General features: G+C 46.7%; 1 protein-coding gene across 2 annotated transcripts in view; it reads left to right on the top strand.

Annotated features, from left to right (window-relative positions):
- The window catches only part of ALPK3 (alpha kinase 3), a 95,662-nt gene that overhangs the window by 18,053 nt on the left and 56,641 nt on the right, over positions 1-20,968 (top strand). Inside the window, exons 2-3 of one of the 2 annotated variants that reach the window (XM_032799810.2) lie at positions 15,872-15,910; positions 20,454-20,575. In XM_032799810.2, coding sequence (XP_032655701.1) covers positions 15,872-15,910; positions 20,454-20,575 — 161 coding nt within the window. The remainder of the gene's footprint in view (positions 1-15,871; positions 15,911-20,453; positions 20,576-20,968) is intronic. The other variant, XM_032799811.2, reaches the window with a different exon arrangement.

The raw sequence follows: 20,968 nt of genomic DNA, 5'->3' as shown, positions 1-20,968 counted from the left end.
GTGAGCACGGGTGTTTATCTGGCGCGGTTCCACCCTGTCCTGAACCAAACCTGCCCTTTCCTGTGGCAGGAGTGAAGGAGACCTTGGTCGCCGTTTACTTGGCGTGCGCCAGTTGCAGCCCTGTTCCGGCTCCTCCTCAATATCTTTTGCGTTTCTGTGCACTTTTCCCCTCCCTTTTTATCTATGCACTCCCCCAATCCGTTGGCCCCACGAAGTCGCGGGACTCCTTCTCAACCTCCTCTGGCCCTGGCCAAATAGCCAGTACGACAGGAGAGGAGGTGTGGCCGACGTCCTGCGACTGTTAGGCCTTTCCGTTCCTCCGTCTGTTTCACGCATCGGGCGGAGTTCCTTGGGCGGCGTCACTGTCTCCCTTGATGCCTTTGAGAGCGTGGGCGTTTGTGTCGGTCCTCTCTCGGTGTCCCCTCCGGTTCCTTACTTTAGCCCTCTAACCTCACTCCCGACCCGTACATCCTGATTCCTCCCTGTTTCTGCTAACTGTTCACCGTTTACCTCCCTTAATGGAATCCTTTCTATCTTGTTTTTTTTCATTAGTTGTCCACGTATTACCTGTGGTGAGGATAAAGAAGGTGTTTGGAGGAGGCCATGGGGAAGTAGCCCAGGGAGTTGTAGCTGTCATGCAGCTGTTACAGGAGGCACTATAGACCGCTGTGATCCACAGGGCCCTGGGCTGGAACCTGGAGTAGAGGGTGGGCCTGGGTTCCTCCCAACTCCTGATCAGACACAGGAGGAGCTGACCCAACTGTGGGTTCCACAAGAGGGGAAGACCACTGAGGTGAACAAATCCGCCAATAAGCACAGGACCCGCCAAGGTAGAGGAGGAACTTTGTCACACTATGCATACTCTACATGCTGCCACCAGTGGTGTGCAGTGTAGAAATAAACTCTCCCTGTGCATTGTGTGAGGAATCAGGGTGCCTAACTCAGGACTGACAATATCAGTAGGTGTCAGAGTGCATAAGAGTTAGCACTTGGCATTGTCCCTTTATGGATCTAGCCCCTCTTAACGTTCTTGGATAACTTCCTTTTCCATTGTAGACCAGCTCAGAGAGATGCTACTATCACCCAGCATGTGCAATGAATTTCTAAGTTCTATGCTTTTCTGACCAGGAATTGCTCCTGGACTAACATGTCTTGCATCAGCATATACTATAAAGTGAAGGTGAAAGATCTGGCTGTAATACAACAGGCTGAGAACACAGCGTCCATTTAGTTCCTGAAAAGCATGCTCCGTTTCCTTATTTTCTAGAAGTTCTTTCTTGGATGGTTTGGCTTTTGTAAGCTCCTGCAGGAGTTTGCTTTGTCAATGAATATTTGCTAAGAAACCAACTCAAGGAAGGACTTAACACCCTTGTTATGGGATGTGGGGATTTTAGTGTGCTGACGTTGTCTGGACAGCGTCTCAATCTCGGAAAGGTAGTGGGGGCCATTAATCACTCCGTCTCATGAAGAGTTATTTATGCATGTGATATCTAGACTGTAGCTTTTTGGGGCAGAGACCTCTCTTTGTTCTGGATTTGTGTGGCACCCAGCACAAGGAGGCCCTGGTCCATGTCTGGGCTGCATTTTCAGGCCTCTTCCAAAGAGACCTGCCAATATCCACTAGCTACATCCTGAGTGGTCAAGTGCTGAGCACCTGTGAGCTGGTCCAGAATCAGTTTGTTGGAAGAGACTGAAATTGACCTCCTTTATAAAGCTCTTTGGGATTTAGTGATGAAAAGCTTTATATAAGAACTAGATATTATTATTAATTGGCTGTGCATCTCTCTTCTAGCATTGTTCAACCTGTGTGAGTGAATTTTAGTCTTCCTTTGGGATGATAATAAAGTGATGGCCACAGACTCTGAATGAATTCCTCTAACATGTCCTGCACTTGGACTTCCTCCGTCTGATGGAGGGATGCAGGATGGTCTCTGAAATGTGCAGCTCCTGAAGCAGCGCAGTGTTCTGTCAAGAGTCCATTCCAGCCTTTGCAGTAACCGTAACTTGAAATTGTCAGATGCAAACCAAACACTACGCAGTCTTTGAATTGAAAATAATTTCTGCAGAAAATGTCTCCTACTATTCATTGAGCCCTAATTCTGACACTTGCTTTGTGACCTTGGCCAAGTCACTTAACCCATCTGTGCATCCATTTTCCAGTCCATAAAATGGTGGGATACTACTAATAAAGACACTATAAAGTTCTCAGTATTCTGCTGATAAAGTAGTGCCCCATACTAATTATTACCACTATGCATGAAGCAGTAAGCACACTTGTGACATAAATGCTGATGCATGCTATTTGGTAAGGAGTGGGATGCTGTATTACAGGAAATATTCGAAAGCAGACTAAGATCACAACATGTACGGGATAGCTTCATTGGTTTTTGGTCTTGAACTCAAAATGCAAACAAAATCAACTCAAAATCAAACTCCCTCAGAGTTCCACAACAACTTCAACAACTACCTGTCCATTAAACTCTCTGGAACGCTCCCACACTAGCATTAACTTCCTGGACACCATGATCAGCTTCAGCAATGGAATCCGACAGCCAACCATATACAAGAAATGCCTGGATCACCACACCTACCTTCATAGATCCAGTAACTACTGCAAACCAACCAAGGAAATTGGTTCTCTACAGCCAGGTACTCAGATACTACAGAAAGTGCTCTGAGGAGAAAGTCTGGGATAAACACCTTAGCACACTTAAAACCACCTTCACCAAACAAGGACACTCCACCAGAGAAGTAAGTTGCATTGTGGAATGGGCCACCTAAATATCGGGTGACCAGATACCAACTGTGAAAAAAACGGGATGGGGTAGGGGATAATAGGTGCCTGTATAAGAAAAAGTCGCAAAAAACGGGACTGTTCCTATAAAAATGGGACATCTGGTCAATCTACCTAAATAGCCTGAGAGAACCTGCTTCAATACAGAAATAAAACCCCTCTGATCACACACCCCTTCCACTCCACGCTGGAACCCCTGTGGGGTGTCATCAGACAGCTACAACCCATACTCAGTGGGGACCCCATCCTGAAAGAAATCTTTCCTGAGTCCCCATTTCTGGCCTTCAAACTACCCCACAACCTCTCCAAGTGGCAAGTTCATCATCAGAAACAAACTCCCCACAGACCAGGACACATGCACTCAAAGCGGCACCAGAACAACAGATGCAAAACCTTCAGACAGCTCTCCACTGCTACAATGATCCACACCCACCACAATGCACCTTTCAGGAGTCACATGTATATCACAACATGTAGTGTACCTCATCCGGTACACTAAATGCTCCAATAACCACTATGTGGGTGAAACCAGACAATCATTACACTGTCAAATGAACTCACACAAAAAATAAGAAATAAATACCCTATCGCTTTTCACAAAGCAGTCATTCTATATCTGACCTATCAATCCTCATCCTCAAAGGAAACCCCTGCAACACTTCAAAAGATGAGTCTGGGAGCTTAAATTCATAACTCTGCTGGACACTAAAAATCATGGACTTAACAAAGACACTAGATTTATGGCTTATTACAACAATCTGTAACCCACTAACCCCCTCCTCTTGTGCTATGACTTCAGAGGTGTTAATGAGGAACTCTGTCTTGAATGATCCCTTAGAACAGAGTTTTTTAAACTTTTTCTGGTGACCCAGTTGAAGAAAATTGATGCCTGTGACCTATCGGAGCTGGGAACGAGGGGTTTGGGATGTGGGAGGGGCTCAGGGCTGGGGCAGAGGGTTGGGGTGCAGGAGTGAGGACTGTGAGGTGGGGCCAGGAATGAGGGTTCAGGGTGTGGGAGGGGGCTCTGGGCTGAGGCAGGGGACTGGGGTGCGGGAGGGGGTCAGGGCTCTGGACTGGGAGTGCAGGCTCTGGGGTGGGGCCAGGTATGAGGGGTTTGGGATGTAGGAAGGGGCTCTGGTTTTAGGGGGGGCTATGGGCTGGGGATTGGGGCATGGGCTTTTCTCTGGCGGCTCCTGGTCAGCGGTGTGGCAGGGGTGCTAAGGCAGGCTTCCTTTCTGTTCTGGGACCACACTGCACCCCAGAAGCAGCCAGCAGCAGGTACGACTCCTAGGTGGAGGCTTGCAGGCACTGCCCCCCCCATTGGCTGGGAATTGGCCAATGCGAGTGCAGAGCTGGTGCTTGGGCCAGTGCACAGAGCCCTGTGGCCCCCCTGCCTAGGAGCTGGACCTGCTGCAGGCTGCTTCCGGGGTGCAGTGCGGTGTCAGAACGGGTGGGGACCAACCTGGCTTAGCCAGGCAGCACCGCTGATGGGACTTTTAACCACCAGGTCAGTGGTGCTGACTAGAGCTGCTGCAACCCAGTGAGTTCCATTCCCCAACTCATTACTGGGTTGTAGCCCACAGTTTGAAAACCACTGCCTTAGAATATGTGGTAACTACTTATGGTAAACAATCTCTTCCACCTTGTAGCTGTGACCAGTGGGGTACCTTTCCCAGAGCTGAAGAAGAGCTCTGTGTGCCTTGAAAGCTTGTCTCTCTCTCTCTCACCAACAGAAGTTGCTCCAGCAAAAGATATTACCTCACCCACCTTGTGTCTTTAAAAAAAAAAAAAAAATCCAGGGTAGTTACTGGACAGTAGAGAGATTAGAAAATGTTCTCTCTGGCTCATGGCTCTAGAGGTGCCTTCCACCTCTACATTTCTTTGATTCTATGTTTCTGTTTCCAGTAGAGTTAACCTTGCCGGCAGAAAAGTTCAAATGAAATCTTAAACCAAGCCATTTGCATGTGCCAAGCAGTATCTTATGTCAGAGGGCAGTAAAACAGATCCAACAATGTCTAGCACTAAAGTGCCAGGAGATCCCACCTTCTGCCACCAGAGAGAATGAAATCCTAGCTTCACTTTATGTGGGCCTAACTCCAGTCTTCTGACCTGTGGGCCAATGGCGCCCCCCTGCCCCCCCCCCCGCCCCCTTACTGCGCTGCCTGGAACACAGGTGGCTGGCAGCGCAACAGCAGCGCTGCCCAGAGGGCAGTAAAACAGATCCAACAATGTCTAGCACTAAAGTGCCAGGAGATCCCACCTTCTGCCACCAGAGAGAATGAAATCCTAGCTTCACTTTATGTGGGCCTAACTCCAGTCTTCTGACCTGTGGGCCAATGGCGCCCCCCTGCCCCCCCCCCCCCACTTCTCAGAGGCGGCTTAAATGAGCTACTGTGCGGGAACTGAGGATTAAAATTTGTTAGTGATTTGCTGTGTCTGCTAGAACACATGCAGCTCAGTAACCAGCTATAGTGTGTATCTGCATATGTATGTTTGGAGCCAAGCTATCCAGGTATCCCCTCACCAACTTCTGTCCATTCCAGTACGTAGGCGTGACCAGGAAGGAGAACACTGACGTTTAACTAAATAAATGGCAGGGACTAGGTGAAGGCAGATATTTTTGGGAGGGAGAGGGTAATTCTTCTCAATCAGAGGACTTAGAAGTACCAGGTGCAATTAATTGCATCTTAAAAACAAAAATCTTATGCAAAAAATGTGACTGGGGAGTGGCGCGCGCACACACACACACACGCGCGCGCGTGCGCCCAGTGTCATCTTTTATAAAAATAGAGTGCTGACAATTGCTCAGCCTCCTTGGCTTGCAAGAGGACTGAAATTTGGCAAGTGTTACAGTTGCATGTAACCGAACGCTGTTGCCCTGCCCCCAGCTTAAAGGCAAGTAATCCCTCATTATATAGGACAGATGATGCTTAGGGGATGAATCCGGTTTATTTAGTGAAAGAGGCTGTTGTTATCTGTAGGATCCTTTCTTGATTTGTTGCAGAAGTTGGAAGGTGTGTAGTTCACAAGACAGATTGCAGGAAGAGAATGGATAGTCATGTAGCTACGACAGGTGAATGCCACAGAGAAAAACTGAATTCCATCTCTTCCTCTGCTACAGAATTTGAATATGATGCTGGTTAAGCCACTTAGTGACCAGCTCGATAAACCTGAGGCCTGATTTTCAGAAGTTGAACACTCCACTGCAACTGAAATCCCTGGGGGCTGTAGATGCTCCCACCTTGGGCAGTCAGGCAGCAGCAGTATTCAGGAGCTGGTGTAAGTTGTCATATCCTCATGTAAATCAGTGGATCTGTGACAACTTGGATCAGCTGAGGATCTGCCCCAAGGAACTCAGGAGACCCTGAGTTTGAAGCTTTCCTCTGTCAATGGCCTGTTCTGTGGCCTTGAGCAAGTAACTTGGAGATCGTCCTTACCCACCTCCTGCCAGAGTGTTTTGGATTAATTAATGTCAGTAGAGGGCTTTGTAAAGTCCTATAGTACTCTGAAAAATAGGGCCCTAGGTATCGCAGGTTAAGTGCTCAGTCACTGAGGCACCCAACTTAGGCCTTGTCTAAACATAAACTGTACTAACTGAACTAAATCTGTTTAGAAACTGCTGATGTTCCCCTTGTGTGGAAATCCTTAAATTGGTTTAACTTAGTTAAATTGGTGCATCTGTGTGGAGAAAAGTCCTTAGTGGAGTTTTTCAAATTTTGGCCTGAATCTGCCTGTGCCAGTGTCCTGTCTGTAGGACCCCAACCCCCACACCTCACAGGAGTATTGAGAAGTTACATCTGTTATTTGAGTTGCTCAGATCCTTCAGTGCACGAGCAACAACACAGAAAAGCCCAAGACACAATGGATGACAATCCCATATTCTGTGCAGGCTTCGTAGAGGGTTCAGTAATCAAAGCAGTGGCCACACATTACATGTCAAAGATTAAAACAAATAACTGAGCAGCTTCATTTATTTAGCCTTGTTCATCCTGTGCACTGAGTGAGGCAGGGGTTCTGTAGAAAATATGTAATTAGGCTGTATCATAATGTGTACACACAAGGGCTGTGGTTGTACAGGGAGCCTTAATTCTGGCACTTCCTAATTCCTGAGTGTTTACTTTACAACCTGAAAAAACAGTTTTTAATGTTGCTTTTTTGTATATGATAAAAAGCCACTGTTGTGTACTTCCACTTTCTCCAACACTATCATCTAGTCTCTTCTCAACTACCCAAGAGAAAAAGCCAGACTGGAAGGTCAAAGGGCCACAGAATCCCAGTTCAAAGTGACTAAATGCTTTCACATCCCTGTCCCAGAGCACTGAGTTCCTAGTTCTGCATCTTTGCCTAGCAACACACATTTCAGAGAAACAGCTCTATCTAGGGGCAGCCCAGAGCACAGATGTGCTGCCTGAGGACACTCCACATCTGTGCAGCTTCTGCTGTCTGCACTCCTTCCCTGGACAACTGCTCTGGGGGAAGCCATGGAGAATGGGGAGCCTGAAGCACCTCTCCTCTGTATGATCAATGGGGGAGGAGGAGACAGGGAAGAGAAGTAGTAGGATGTGAGGTCCTTGCTTTTTGGGGTGAGCTGTTTAGGTATTTTGGAAGGGTCTGTGTGGTGGGGAGTGGTGGGGGTGGGGGAGATGACTGTGCTCTCCTCTAACATAGGCTGTCCCCACATGCTACCCTGGGGGAGAATGTGTGGCTTGCAGAGTATGTGTTGTGAGGCATCTGAGCAGCAAGTCCCAAGGTGTGTGAACAAACCCGCTCATCCTGTAGAGGAATTGGTGAGCAAAGCAAGCTGTGGCACGGGAGACTGACAGGCCCACACTGATGTGACTAAGGGTTCTGAGTGGGGCTAGTAACATAGCTGAGAGACATGGTTTCCAAAGCTATGACTTTGACACAGTATGTCCTAACTTTGGGGTTCTGGTGGACCCCGCAGAGACAACATTCCAGAGTGGGACCTTTCCTGGAAAGCAAACCCTAGATCACAGCTGGAGGAGAAACATTCCTCAGATACCCTAATCCCAAGTGATGGTCAGTAATACCTCACTTCACCCAGTGCTGTTCCCAGAGCATCTGTTACCTGCTGTGCTTAATGAGAGAGGTGCTGCCTTCTGGATTTGCCTCTGCTTCCAAGTAGTCTGAAGCTGCAGCTCCCTGTAAAGTTCATTGGTTGTGTTAATCAGCACCAGGCTTCTCCCTGGCTCCGAGGCACATGCCCTGTCTCGGGCAAAGAGGTTTGTTTCTTTAACAGAAGGTTTCAAACAGAAAACAATTTACCTGCATCCTTTGCCCCAGGACCACACCTCTGAGGGGTCTCTGGCACACAAGCTACTGGCAGCCTCCATCAGTTCTACTCCCTTCCTGGAGCAGCAGCTGCAGGGCTGCCTACCTGGCCCCTTGCTACAGGGACCCACCATAGTTAGTTCCCCTCTGGTGTGGCTTTCCCTTCCCAGGGCTCAGCCTGTCTCAGGCCTGCTACCAGCCCTCTTTAAGTAGCTGGATAGTGCTTACCTGCTCTGGTCCAGGAGAGCTGGGTTTAGTGTGTCTACAGGAACCAGCTACCCTGTGCCCATCTCTGGAGGGGTCAAGAGTCTGAGCAGGTGTAGAACGGTCTGCACTGATGGATGGTGCTCCTTCTGGCATGTACGTGAGCTCCCGCACTTTGGAGCATGGTCTGGAAAACTTGTGTGTTCTGCCCTGCAGGGTTAGGATGGCCAGGTCTGGTTTTCAACCAGAAAGTCTGGTTGAAAAGGGGACATGCCAGTGCCCAGTCAGATTTACTGACCGGACATCCAAAGTCCAGTTACTGTGGACAGGGGAGGCAGTGAGGTGCCGGGTCATCACCCGTGCCAGCCCCTACTCAGCTGGGCCACCTCCTATCTGCATCTGGTGGCAGCAGCTCCCAGTCCCAGCTCCACAGGCTGGTCCCTTCTGACCCAGGCAGGGGGGAGAAAAGAGGAAAAGCAGTGAGCAACCAGAGGATAGGGGGGAGGAGCGAACAGGGATGGGGCCTTGGGGAAAGGGGTGGCATGGGGGAGGTACCAGCACTCTTGCTAGTGTGTCCAGTTTTAAAATATTACAGAATTGGCAATTCTATATGTGGAGCTGTCATGCTAATCCATGAGATTAGTGCCAATGACATCAGCAAAGCCAGGGAACTGGACTCTACACAGAGTGCTGTCAAATGCTCAAAGGGAACAACAGAAAACATTTCCTCCCACCTGCTTTCATTGCTGATGACCTTTGGGGCTGCTAGGAAGGCACAAAATTTTCAGTCACAAACTTATTTTCAAGTTGTGACCTTTTAACCCTAGGTAGTGAGAGTGTCTTGTGCAGATGCTAACCACTTGTGTGCAAGGGAATGTCACCTCTTAGTTTGCCATATTGTAAAAAGTCTCTGTGCAGCCATTTGCAAAAGCAAATGACCTGTAAGTTGAAGGATTTTGTTCCCATTTTTGCTCATGTTAATTAGGGGCTCTACCTCTGCAAATGGAAACACTGGCAGGCTTGCCAGGTGCAGTTTTCAGAGGCTGTCTTGTGTTACTTTGCTAGCACTAGACTTTGAGTGCCTCTTTCTGTGCAATGAGGGACATAAGATCTCTCGGACATAATTTCAGAAGCTCAGTGGGAGGCTTGATGGTTTTGAACCTTATTTTTGTTCCTAATTGCACTGTTCCCTCATCATAGCATCTTCCTAAAATGAAGGGGGAAGCTTTTTTTGGCTGTTGTGTCTCGGTCCGAAGTATGCAAGATTGAGTTGACTTGATCAGTTAACAAGTACCTACACTGAGAGAAGATTCCTGATAGTAAAGGGCTCCTTAGTCTAGCAGACAAAGGCAGAATAGGATCCAGTGGCTGGAAGATGATGCTAGATGGATTCAGACTGGAAAAAAAGCACATATTAATTGTAGCAATTTACTTAGGGCTTTGGAAAATTCTCTGTCACTTACTCAGGATTAGGGATCTGTCTGAAAGATGTACTCTAGCTCAGTGGCTCTCAACCTTTCCAGACTACGGACCCCTTTCAGGAGTGTGGTTTGTCTTGCATAACCCCAAGTTTCACCTCACTTAAAAACTACTTGCTTACAAAATCAGTGTGGCTGTGACGCTTAGACATAAAAATACATCACTGAAAAATTGTTTCCTTTCTCATTGTTACCATATAATTATAAAGTAGATTGGAATGTAAATATTGTACTTACATTTCAGTATATAGAGCAGTATAAACAAGTCGTATGAAATTTTAATTTGTACTGACTTAGCTGGTGCTTTAAAACTGGGCAAATATCTAAATGAGTTGATGTATGCCCCAGAAGACCTCAGCGTACCCCAGGGTTTTGTGTACCTTTGGTTGAGAACCACTGCTCTAGCTCAGCCAGAAGTCATTAGGCTCAATGCAGGATTCAATGGGTGAGGTACTCTTATGTGGGAGGTCAGACTGGATGATGATGGTCCTTCTGCCTTTAACAAAAACAACAATCAATCTTTGGATTAGTGTCTTCCTGCTCATTTACGTATCTCCTTCCATTTGTGTAGCCATTTGCAACATGACTACAACCGCTGACTGCTCCTGTACTATGGTCTGCTGAATATCCTTTGGAAACAAGAAAAGTAGGAGCAATGAGAGGCCAACTGAGTTTGCTTTAACATGTGAACTAATTTGTCTCCTAATTCCCTAAATTCCTCCTGGATAATAGCTGGCAAAAGAATCCTTTGTATCGGATACCCTTCAAGTAGGACAACGCTTATGCTTCTCCTGGTTTCTTTCTATATGGATGATGATGTCATCACATAAAATGGCTCTATATGGGCAGCCTTCTCATCCCTGTCAAAGTGTGACAGATTTCTGTTACCAATCTGCCTGAGGTGTCAGGTGATCAGGCTGAGGCTGCAGGATCGTTAGGGGAGGAGATGAAGGAACGCACCAAGGGTCTAAGTTTTAAAGCTTTATTAATAAAATAACAGCGGTGAGTGCTGGGGGTTCCCCACATCACTCAAAGGAAGGAAGAAAGTGTTAGTGCTCCAAGCCCTAACCCACACGCGCTACCCGGGGCTGGCCAAGCCTGGGAGTAACATACAAAAAAGTAGGGGAAGGAAAGAGGTGCATGGGAGTTCTGTCCTGTGCACAGGTCATCCGGGGTCTACTGTTGATCTCCAATTTGCTTCAGCTCTCAGGAGGGTTTTAAGTCCTGGGGTCTTTTTGGAGGCGTTTCGTTCAGGGACCTCTGTCCCCCTTGCTCTTTGTACCAGTCAAAACTGCCTTTCTGCGGTGTCCTCAGCTTTCCCAAAACACACCAGCGTCAGGGACACGAGGCTCTGTTTCCCTCCTCTCTGGTCTTCGCCATCTCACTCATTTTCACAGAGCCTACAGTTCTGTTCAGCTGACTCCTCCTTTCTCATGGCTGGTCAGGGTTGGAGTCCAGGCCCCTGTCTTTCTGGCAGACAGCTGAGAGTTGGTTGTATGCCGTAGCCTTGGGCTGGAGTCAATGTCTTATCTTCAGAGCTAGCGGGAGTGTTGCATTAGCCCATTCTCTGCTCTTTCCCTCCCTCTTTGGCCTCTCGCTACCTGCAAAGAAATCTTTCATGCCACACTCACACCTTTAACCCTTCCCAGAATACTTTGCAATGCCTGCAACAGCATTAGCAACATACAATGCTGATCTACCTCCCCAAGAGACCCCCTGAGGGAAGGGGCCCTTGGGGTGTGACAGAAGATGAGAGGGAAATCTAAAGCTGTGAGAGCCCCAAGTGAAGGTGGGTTATATCTGTTTTGCATGACACCGCCTCCAGAGTCCCCATCGGAGCAATGTGCCTAGCCAAGTGGCCACAGAACCTCTGTCAACAGCAGTTGGCAGTTCAGGGGTGCATTGCATAACTTTCTTGAGACCAGCATATCATAAAGGGAGTAAACCCCCCTGTTCCCACCCCATAACTGTTCTTCAGTTCCTCTTTGTCAGAGTAGTCACAGAGCCAGCCTCTCTCTTTCTCCATGTTTTACATATAATTCATGAAAAGATAGACATTGCTGTGATGGGTTCCCCCTGGGTGCCGCCTGGAACTGGATTACCACTGAGCCTGCCTGACCCACCAGCCTGGGCTCCCTTTATTCTGTACTGCTGTGACAGACCCTCAACCCCCCTCCAGCACACATACAGGTAGGGACACACCCAGCTACAGCTACATACAGATGCTGAAATTAGCTTTGCATGGGAAAGCTTCAGCTGAAGACCTGCCCAGCTACTCAAGTGCCCCCCTTCCACTCCCTGGAGCGTAAACTCAAAATTATACTGTTTTGCCCTGCACAGAGATCTGTACAGCATAAGCTCATGAAATTCCTCCCCTCCCTCAATGTGGAGAGGAAATATACACCAGTTTTCTGCCCCAAGTTATAACTCCTATACACTGGTTTGTGATAAACTAAAAACAAATTTGTTAACTACAGAAGATGGATTTTAAGTGATTATAAGGGATGGCAAACAGATCATAGCAGATTACCTAGCAAATAAACAAAAATGCAATCTAAGCTTAATATACTAAAGAAATTGGATATGAATAGCAAATTCTCACCCCTAAATGATGATTTAAGCCAGTTGCAGAGATTCTTAAGGGGCAAGCTGCACTTGCTTGCAGCTTAAAACCCCAGGTATACATTCCTTTTACAGACTAGACATTCCTCTAACCTGGGTCCAGTACTTCCACCCGTTCAGTTCTTGTTCCTCCAGTGTTCCAAGAGTCTCTTTTGGGCGGGGAGTCAGTGAAGAACCACAATGATGTCATTTCCCTGCCTTAAATAGCTTTTGCATAGGGTGGGAACCCTTTGTCTCAAAGTTTGATTCCAACACATTTCAGTGGAAAAACACTGGTATTCCAATATGGAGTCCAGTACCAGGTGATCTGATCACATACCCCTGTAGTGTCATGGCAGCCATGACTCAGAAGCTGTTTTACAGCATCCTCAGGAAGGCCTACCGGTTGGAAATTAGCCTCTTCTAAGGTCTGTTGTTTTCTCTAATAGCCCTTCCCAGCCAGCCATCTAGACTGAGTGTATTCTGCCTAGTGGGCATTCCCCAGGTGTAAACATATTTGTAATACAGATACATAGTCAATATTCCTAACTTCAGATACAAAAATGATCCAGACATACAAATAGGATAATCATACTCAGTAAATCATAACATTTTCAATGATCTCACATGATCTATCTTGTATAAATACACCATACTTATGCCATAATCATACCATAATATCTCTCTGAAGAATACAGGATGCAGTGTCACCGTTGTGTCTACACCAGAAGTGGGCAAACTATGGCCTGTGGGACCATCTTGCCTGAGCTCCCAGCTGGGGAAGCTAGCCCCTGGCCCCTCCCCTGCTGTCTCCGCTCTCCCGCAGCCTCAGCTCACTGTGCTGCCAGTGCTCTGGTGGCAGGGCTTCAAGCTCCTGCTGGGCAGCACAGTGGCGTGGCTGGCTCCATTCAGGCGACATGGCTCCCAGTCCTGGTGATCTGAGCAGCATGGTAACAGGGCGGGGAGTGGGGGGTTGGATAAGGAGCAGTCAGGGGACAGGGATCAGGGGGTGGCTGGATAGGTATTGGGTTCCCGGGAGGCCGGTCGGGGGTGGGAGTGTGGATAGGAGTTGGGGTATTCAGGGGACAAGGAGCAGGGGGGTTGGATGGGTCGGGGGTTCTGAGGGGGCAGTCGGGGGGGCAGGAAGGGGAGGAGGCGGATAGGGGGTGAGGCACAGCTGTTTGGGGAGGCACAGCCTTCTCTACCTGGCCCTCCATACAGTTTCGGATCCCCGATGTGTCCCTCAGACCAAAAAGTTTGCTCACCTCGGTCTACGCTGTACACTTTAGGTTGGACTTAGGCTGCTGCATTGGATTATATTTCTTTTTTGTATTGCCTCAGGCTTTGCCCAAAAAAGTTTGGAAAATGGGTTTGCTCAAGCTAGGGACCTTGACTTGAATGCTTGTGTTCTCAAATATGCCTAAGATGTACCTGGCGATTGTTCTATCTGCCGTGTACCTGCAAAAGGGTCCACAGTGTTCGTCCATCCCCTAGTCAAACCATTTTTAAAGAATGTCTCAAACTGCCTTCTGGGACTGTAACCTGTCATTGAACAAACCCAAGGCAGCCCCCTTGAGACCTCAGGATCTTGCAATCTTTGCCATTTCTCACTGAAGGTCTCATTTTTAGAGCCATTACTTGGCCAGGAGGGTCTGAGTTGCATGGTCTGAGAGCCAACCAATTTATGCTGTGTTCCACACACAGCAGATTGGCTATGCTTCACTGTTGACTTGTGACAAAACTACATCCGATTTTTGTCGACCAGGCTGTGATGGAGACTCTCTCTTCTCTAAAGGCACACAGGGGAAGGGAGGCTACATGCTCTGGTTGGTAGTGGTGGAACTGACTGCATGTGGTCTTTGGAGAAAACTCTGAACATCATGCCATCTCAGTTTAAAGTCTATTTCTGTGGATAAGAGACTATGCTTAGTTACGCTGTTACAGGGGTAGGCAACCTATGGCACATGTACCAAAAGCGGCACACGAGCTGATTTTGAGTGGCACTCACACTGCCTGGGTCCTGGCCACTGGTCCAGGGGGCTCTGCATTTTAATTTAATTTTAAATGAAACTTCTTAAACATTTTAAAAACCTTATTTACTTTACATACAACAATAGTTTAGTTATATATTATAGACTTATAGAAGGAGACCTTCTAAAAATGTTAAAATGTATTACTGGCACGCGAAATCTTAAATTAGAGTGAATAAATGAAGACTCGGCACACCACTTCTGAAAGGTTGTTGACCTCTGTGCTATGAGCTAGTAGGTGTTCTATATCTGAATGTCTCCAGGATCACTTGGCTAAAGTGGTAGCATGTTTTTGCAGCATTCCCCAATCTGCAGTCCATAGGACTGCTACCTGGAGTTGCGTTCACACCTTCGCAAATCACTGTTCTCTGGCTATTTCAGCAAGCACAGATGCTGGTTTTGAGGGGGCAGGGTTTCACTTGCTGTTCAGCTCATAGGTTTCCTCTGTTTGCCTGCTAAAGGAAGTCCCAGTGGCCAGGCACCTATGGTGAAGCTCTGTGGAAGAGGGAGAGGAAGAAAGGCTCACTTACCAACAGTAGCTCTTACTTACCAAGTGTGTTGCAGCCTCAGAGCTGCATTCCCCCCCCCCCCCTCACACACACTCCCTAGGCATCTGTCAAATATGGAGCTGAGGGAAGGTTGGACAGGTGACGCATTCATGCCTTTAGTCTGTGTGGCGTGTTAGGCTCCAGGGAATGGCACATGTCCCATAGCTGCCAAATACTGCTCCAAAATGGTTCTGTGGGCAGGTCCGTGTTCCCTGGAGGTAAAGTGTTTGGAGAACAGGCTCTGTTCTTGGCAGGTAACTCACTTGCACCCATCAGATAAAGATGTTAGCACTGGAATGTGTTTTATGAAATTATTAGCCTTGTAACATGTTACCACAAAGGGAATGGAGACCATGGAAGGTTTTGTGAAATGTGCTTACCATCAGCTCTCATAGTCACTTGGTTCAGAGCATTACGAGCAGGGAGATTTTCTGCCTCCTGGAATTCCTTTAACATGCAAATCCCGCCTCTGAGCTTGGAAGTGCACTTTGTGTCAAACTCTGCTGCAAACTCACTTGTTGGAAGTTGTTGCCCATCAGCAGGTGTGGGCAAGCAGTAGGGTCCATGGTCTCAAGTGCCATCCACTCAGAATACCCTCTAGAGTGCAGTTTCCTGCTTTGTGCACACAGCTGTAGAGAGTGTGTGGGCCACTCGGGCGCTGTTGTTTTTTTTTAATCTAGCCTTTCAGACTCACATAAAATGTTCCTACATTTCTGCTGTTAATAACCATTTCATTTCACAGGCTTGGTTACAATTTACCATGTAGCTCGCTTATCCTGGCAGGCAGGCTAAGACAGCTGTGGCCTTTTAATAGAGACTCAGACCTGTGCAAGATGACATCATTAATCTGTCAACATAATGGTTTCATTTCTGCTTCTTTCCATGCTTTTTGATCTAATGGTTTTGTTTGCTGTTTCTGCTTAGCTTATCAGGCAACCGATTATCTCCCTCCAGCTTTAGAAGGTAAACCTATATTCTATTAAACTTCTCTGACCAAATCCTTTCCTGGACCTGTGACGTGGCATGACTAACCTTTAGTGCTTTGGTACTAGCTGAAGAGAGCATGGCACTTGTATAATGTGCACGCGTGAGATTCTGCATGAGTCTCTACTACTTGCTTGAAGTGCAGGCAGGCTGGTGTTCATCACACACAATTCTGGGAGATGCAAGGACTATCCATCTTCACCACTGAAAGGGTGGGGGCGGGGAAAGGGCTATTCAGCTGTTTCTTACTATTAAAGAGAGACTTTCACACAGGGATATGCTGTAAAAAACAGACGTCACCTTGTTCAAATAAGAGCTCTCTTTCCCCACAAACTGCCCTTGCAACCCAGATTCTCTTAGCCAGACTGCAGTGAAGCCATATTTGTGCCATAGATCAATTGTCAATGTAGATCGTTGTAAAGTCAAAGCTGGCACTATTGCTTCCTTGCAGAAGCAAGTAGGCAAGGATGAGCTGGTGGGGAAGAGGTTCCTCCAGAGTGATTGCTAGCTTCCAGGATTGCTGCCAAAAAAGTGAGGAAAGAAAAACCACTCCAAGAGCTACAGGAAAGGCGAAGAGATTTTTTCAAGTCTGTTTTGTCCAGAGGTTTCCCTAGTACAAAAGTACAAAATTTCAGGAGCACTCAGAAAATGAGTACATCAATATATGAAGCAGCTTGAATCAGACAGGTTTTGCTGTGGCCAAATGATAAGGGATAGTGCAGCACTTTCAGAGATTTAAGGAGTTGCTGAGGAAATGACCTAAAGCCGGAAGACTCTAACAAAAGTCTCCAACATTTACCCAGTGGCTACTGTGGTTTTTGCTCCTCTGCAGAAGATTAAATGAGTCACCAAGGCCATGCTGCTAGCAACACACCTTGTTTGAGGCCCAGTCTCCAGTGCTCTGCCTTTTATTCATCAGTCTTTGGAGTTTTACCTCTGGCTCTGGAGTTTGCACAATATGGGCCAAGTTTATCCCTGGTGCCACCCACTGACATCAGTGGTGTTATACAAGGGTTGAACTTGGCTGTATATTTCAGTGTATGCATCACTGGTTTGTGGAGGATTCTGTATAGTTGGCACTCTGTTTATTTTGCTGCTACATGAAATACTGCACCGGTGCTTGGGAAGTTCTTTGAACTTCAGCTACATGAATCGAGAAAGCATTTCCTGGGACTGGGACCAGGACTAAGCCAACACTCACATGAATTCATAATAAGGCCACTAAACCCCCACCAATAATTGTTTTCAGGCAGGATTGCCTGCTTTGCCCTGTAGCAGTGGGAGTAGCGCCATGAGCTCTTGCTTGTGGTTTTGGAATTCACAGTCCTGGATTTCCTGCAAACTGCCTTTAGCAGGAAGCAAGAGAATGGAAAGGGACGTAGCAGCGTTGTGATGGATTGCTTGGTAAGCTGGGTGCAAGAAAACAGTGTATATTTTAATACAGCTCGATGTAAATGTATATCTCTAGGAACAAAAAATGTAATCCATACTTGTAGGGTAGAGGATTCTGTGTTGGGAAGCAGTGACTCTAGCAAACAATTTGGGGCTCATGGTGGATAATCAGCTGAACGTGAGCTCTGCATGTGACACTGGTCAAAAATTTAATTTTTCAAGGCATAAACAGGAATCTTAAGTAGAAGTAGAGGATAATTTATCTCTGTATTTTGTACTTGTGCAACTGCTGCTGGAATCCTGTGTCCACAGCTGAAAAAGGATGTTGGGAAAGCTGGAGCGGGTTCAGAGATGAGCTAGGAATATGATTGATTAAATTAATTAAAGGATTAGACACTGAGCTCCTTGAGTGTATCACTATAAGGAATAATCTATTTAGTTTAACAGAGAAGGTTAATGGGTGATTTGATTAGTCTGTAAGTATCTATATGAGGAACAGAAGTTTACTAACGGGCTCTTTCAATCTAGAAGAGAAAGGTATAACATGATCCAATGGCTGGAAGCTGAAGTTAGACAAATTCAGTGTGGAAAGAAAGTATGAATTTTTAACAGTAATTAATCCATGGAACAATTTATTGAGGGTCATGGTGGATTCTCTGTTGCTGACCATTTTTAAATCCGATTAGATGTCTGTCTGAGGGATCTGCTCTAGGAATGATTTTGGGGAAGTTCTATGGCCTGAATGATACAGGACTACAGGAGAACAGATTAGCTGTTCACTGTGGTCCTGTCTACTCTTGGAATCTATGAATCTATGGCTAAATCTGTAGATGATGTAGGTCCCTGCTGCCGTTGGAGCTGCGTAGGCAGCTGTCACAGCTCAGAGCCCTGACAGAGGGCTCAGCTCTGGGTCCAAGCTCTGCGTATCCATTTACTCTTTAAAAATATAATGACATGAATGTAGGTGATGAAAGGAACTGAATTTCCAGGGCTGAAATTCGCTCACTGAACAGGTCAGCAGCAATGCCTACCTGTGAGCTAGGGGGACCCCTCTAAGAGTCGGGGGAGTACAGGCTTCTGGGACCTGCTGATACTGCCCATACTGAGGCCAGCTAGCACCAATCACAGAGCTGTCAGTAACCGTTTCTGTGAATCTCCACCCCCTGCCCCCCCACTTCTCCTGCATGTTTTTGGAATCTGGACACTTTGTTTTTTCTTAAGCCTTTCCTTACTGCAGATGATACCGCATGAACAGTGTTGCCAACTGTATGGTAGTACTTGGTATTTCTCCTAGAGCCCCAGCTCTTGGAGTCCTGTAATGATATGAGACTTTCACATTTTAAAAAAAGAGTAACTTTCTATCCTTTCTGGTTGCAGTGGAAAACCCTGGAAATATGATCCCTAAAGGCCCCCCAAAGCAGAAGGCAAAGACCCAAATTTTAAAAATGCCAGGAAATTAAAAAAAAGTACTGAAGCAAATCTCATGTTTTTTTGGGGGTCTGTCTAAAAACTTTTTTGACTGTATGAGATTAGCAATACGGAATGGATACACACTGTATCCATTCAGTGCCATACCTTAATAGCACTGAAACAGCTCTAAGATGCATCTTATGAACTTCATAGAGTCAAGTAGCTCCTTGGACAGTTCAGGCTAGTGCTTCAGTCTGAACTTGCTGTGCCCACACATTACAGTGCATGAGCTTATATGGTGTATGGTCCCTAATGCCTAGATGCTGCAGCAGGAGCTAAAGTAAAGAGATCATGCCAGCTACACGGACAGTTCCCTAGCTCTGAGAGGTGTAAGCCAGGCTCAGGACCTTCTGTAGGAGGGTGGGTATGTAGGAATAAGGAACTATCACTGGCACATGATGTCCTTAAATACCTTTTTACTATTAACTCAAGCCTTTGAAATAAGGGGCATGTACTTGTCAAAGGGACCATGTCAATTAAAACTTTATCCCAAAATGCCTATTCTATAAATCCTAAACCAATGAAAAAACTTGCACAGTTAAAATAGAATTCTAATAAAGAGGTGCCTCCCTTCCTCCCCCCACAGTGCAAGACACCCGCTCAGTGCAGCACCGGCAATCTAAAAGTGCGGCTGCTTTCACTGGTTTCTTTTATTTCATTGTCTCAATAAGAAGCACATCTAGTAACCATAAGGCATAAATAGTGAGACGTGAACGGGGTTTTCAGAATTGTTTCTCTGTTACATTGTTCATAGCTCTAGCAATGCAGCAATGACTGAGCAAAGTACCAACTAGAGTAAGAGTGCCTGGGAGGGAATTTAAAATGAGACCACTAGAATCCAGTGAGAGGCAAGGAGGGACATCTGAAGGCAGGTGTTGTTGAGTTGTCATAGAGTTTAAAGCCAGAAGGGAACACCAGATCATCTGATCTGATCTCCTGTAAATCACAGGCTGCCAACACCTGCAGACTAAACCCAGCAACCAAAATTAGAAGAAAGCATTACGGTCCAGAGGCAACTAAACTGGTCTGTGCCCCAGCCAGAGACAAGGAGTATGGCTGCACTATGCAGCTTTTAGCGACACGGCTGTGCTGCTACAGCCGTTAAAAGCTGTGCAGTGTAGCTGCTGTTTGTCGGCAGGAGAGCTCTCTCCTGCCGGCAAAAAATGTCCACCCCGCCCCATAAGCAGCAGGGGCTTTGTCGGCCCAAGAGCACTGCTGCCCATAAAGCATTGTTCACACTGGTGCTTTTCCTCGGTACAACTTTTGTCATTTAGGGAGTTGTTTTTTTTAAACCCCTGAATGACAAAAGCTTTGCCAACTAAGTGCCAGTGTAGACAAAGCCTAGAAGGGACCAAGGTGCACCAATGGCTGAGGCCCTGCAATGACAAGGAATTAAGTGAGGTATATCCAGATAATCCTGGCAAGTGACCAACACCCACGTGCTCCAGAAAAAGGTGGAACCCCGCCCCCCCCCAATTCCTTCCAATCTGATTGAGGGAAAAATTTGTTCCGAACCTCACACATGACGATCTGTTAGACTCTAGCATGTAAAGAAGAACCAGCCAGCCAAGCACATTATTTGATCTTGGGGTGGAGAACCCTTTACTTTGTTTCTAGTAACCTAATCTGAGCTCTAAGAATTGCTTCTTGATTCTTTTAGGAGCACCTTCTGCACAATCATTGCTCAGCTGACTGAAGAGACTCAGCCACAGTTTGAAACTACCCTCAAATCTCGTGCTGTATCTGAGGACTCTGATGCCAAATTCACATGCATAGTAACAGGTAATGATGCCATCGGTGAAGTGACCCACCCCTGCCCGATCCATTACTGCTCCTGGTTAGTAGTAGTAAAAAGAAAAAAAAAGGGAGGATGGGTGGGGGAGAAGTTCAGTGTTGACAACTCGCTCAATTTTATTGGAAGATGCATTTTCATTGAATGCCTGGAAGTTGAAGCTAGACAACTCAGACTGGAAATGAGGTGTAAACTTTTAATAGTGTGAGAGTGATTAACCCTTGGAACAGTTTACGAAGAATTGTGGTGGATTCTCCATCCCTGGCAATCTTAGAATCAAGGTTAGATCTTTTGAAAAGATCTGCTCTAGGAATTAGTGTTGGAATTTCTCAGGCTTGTGCTAGATTAGGGGTTCTCAAACTTCATTGCACCATGACCCCCTT

This window comes from Chelonoidis abingdonii, chromosome 9, assembly GCF_003597395.2.
Source record: "Chelonoidis abingdonii isolate Lonesome George chromosome 9, CheloAbing_2.0, whole genome shotgun sequence".
NCBI classification, from domain to species: Eukaryota; Metazoa; Chordata; order Testudines; family Testudinidae; genus Chelonoidis; species Chelonoidis abingdonii.
This window is presented reverse-complemented; position numbering and strand designations above follow the sequence as displayed.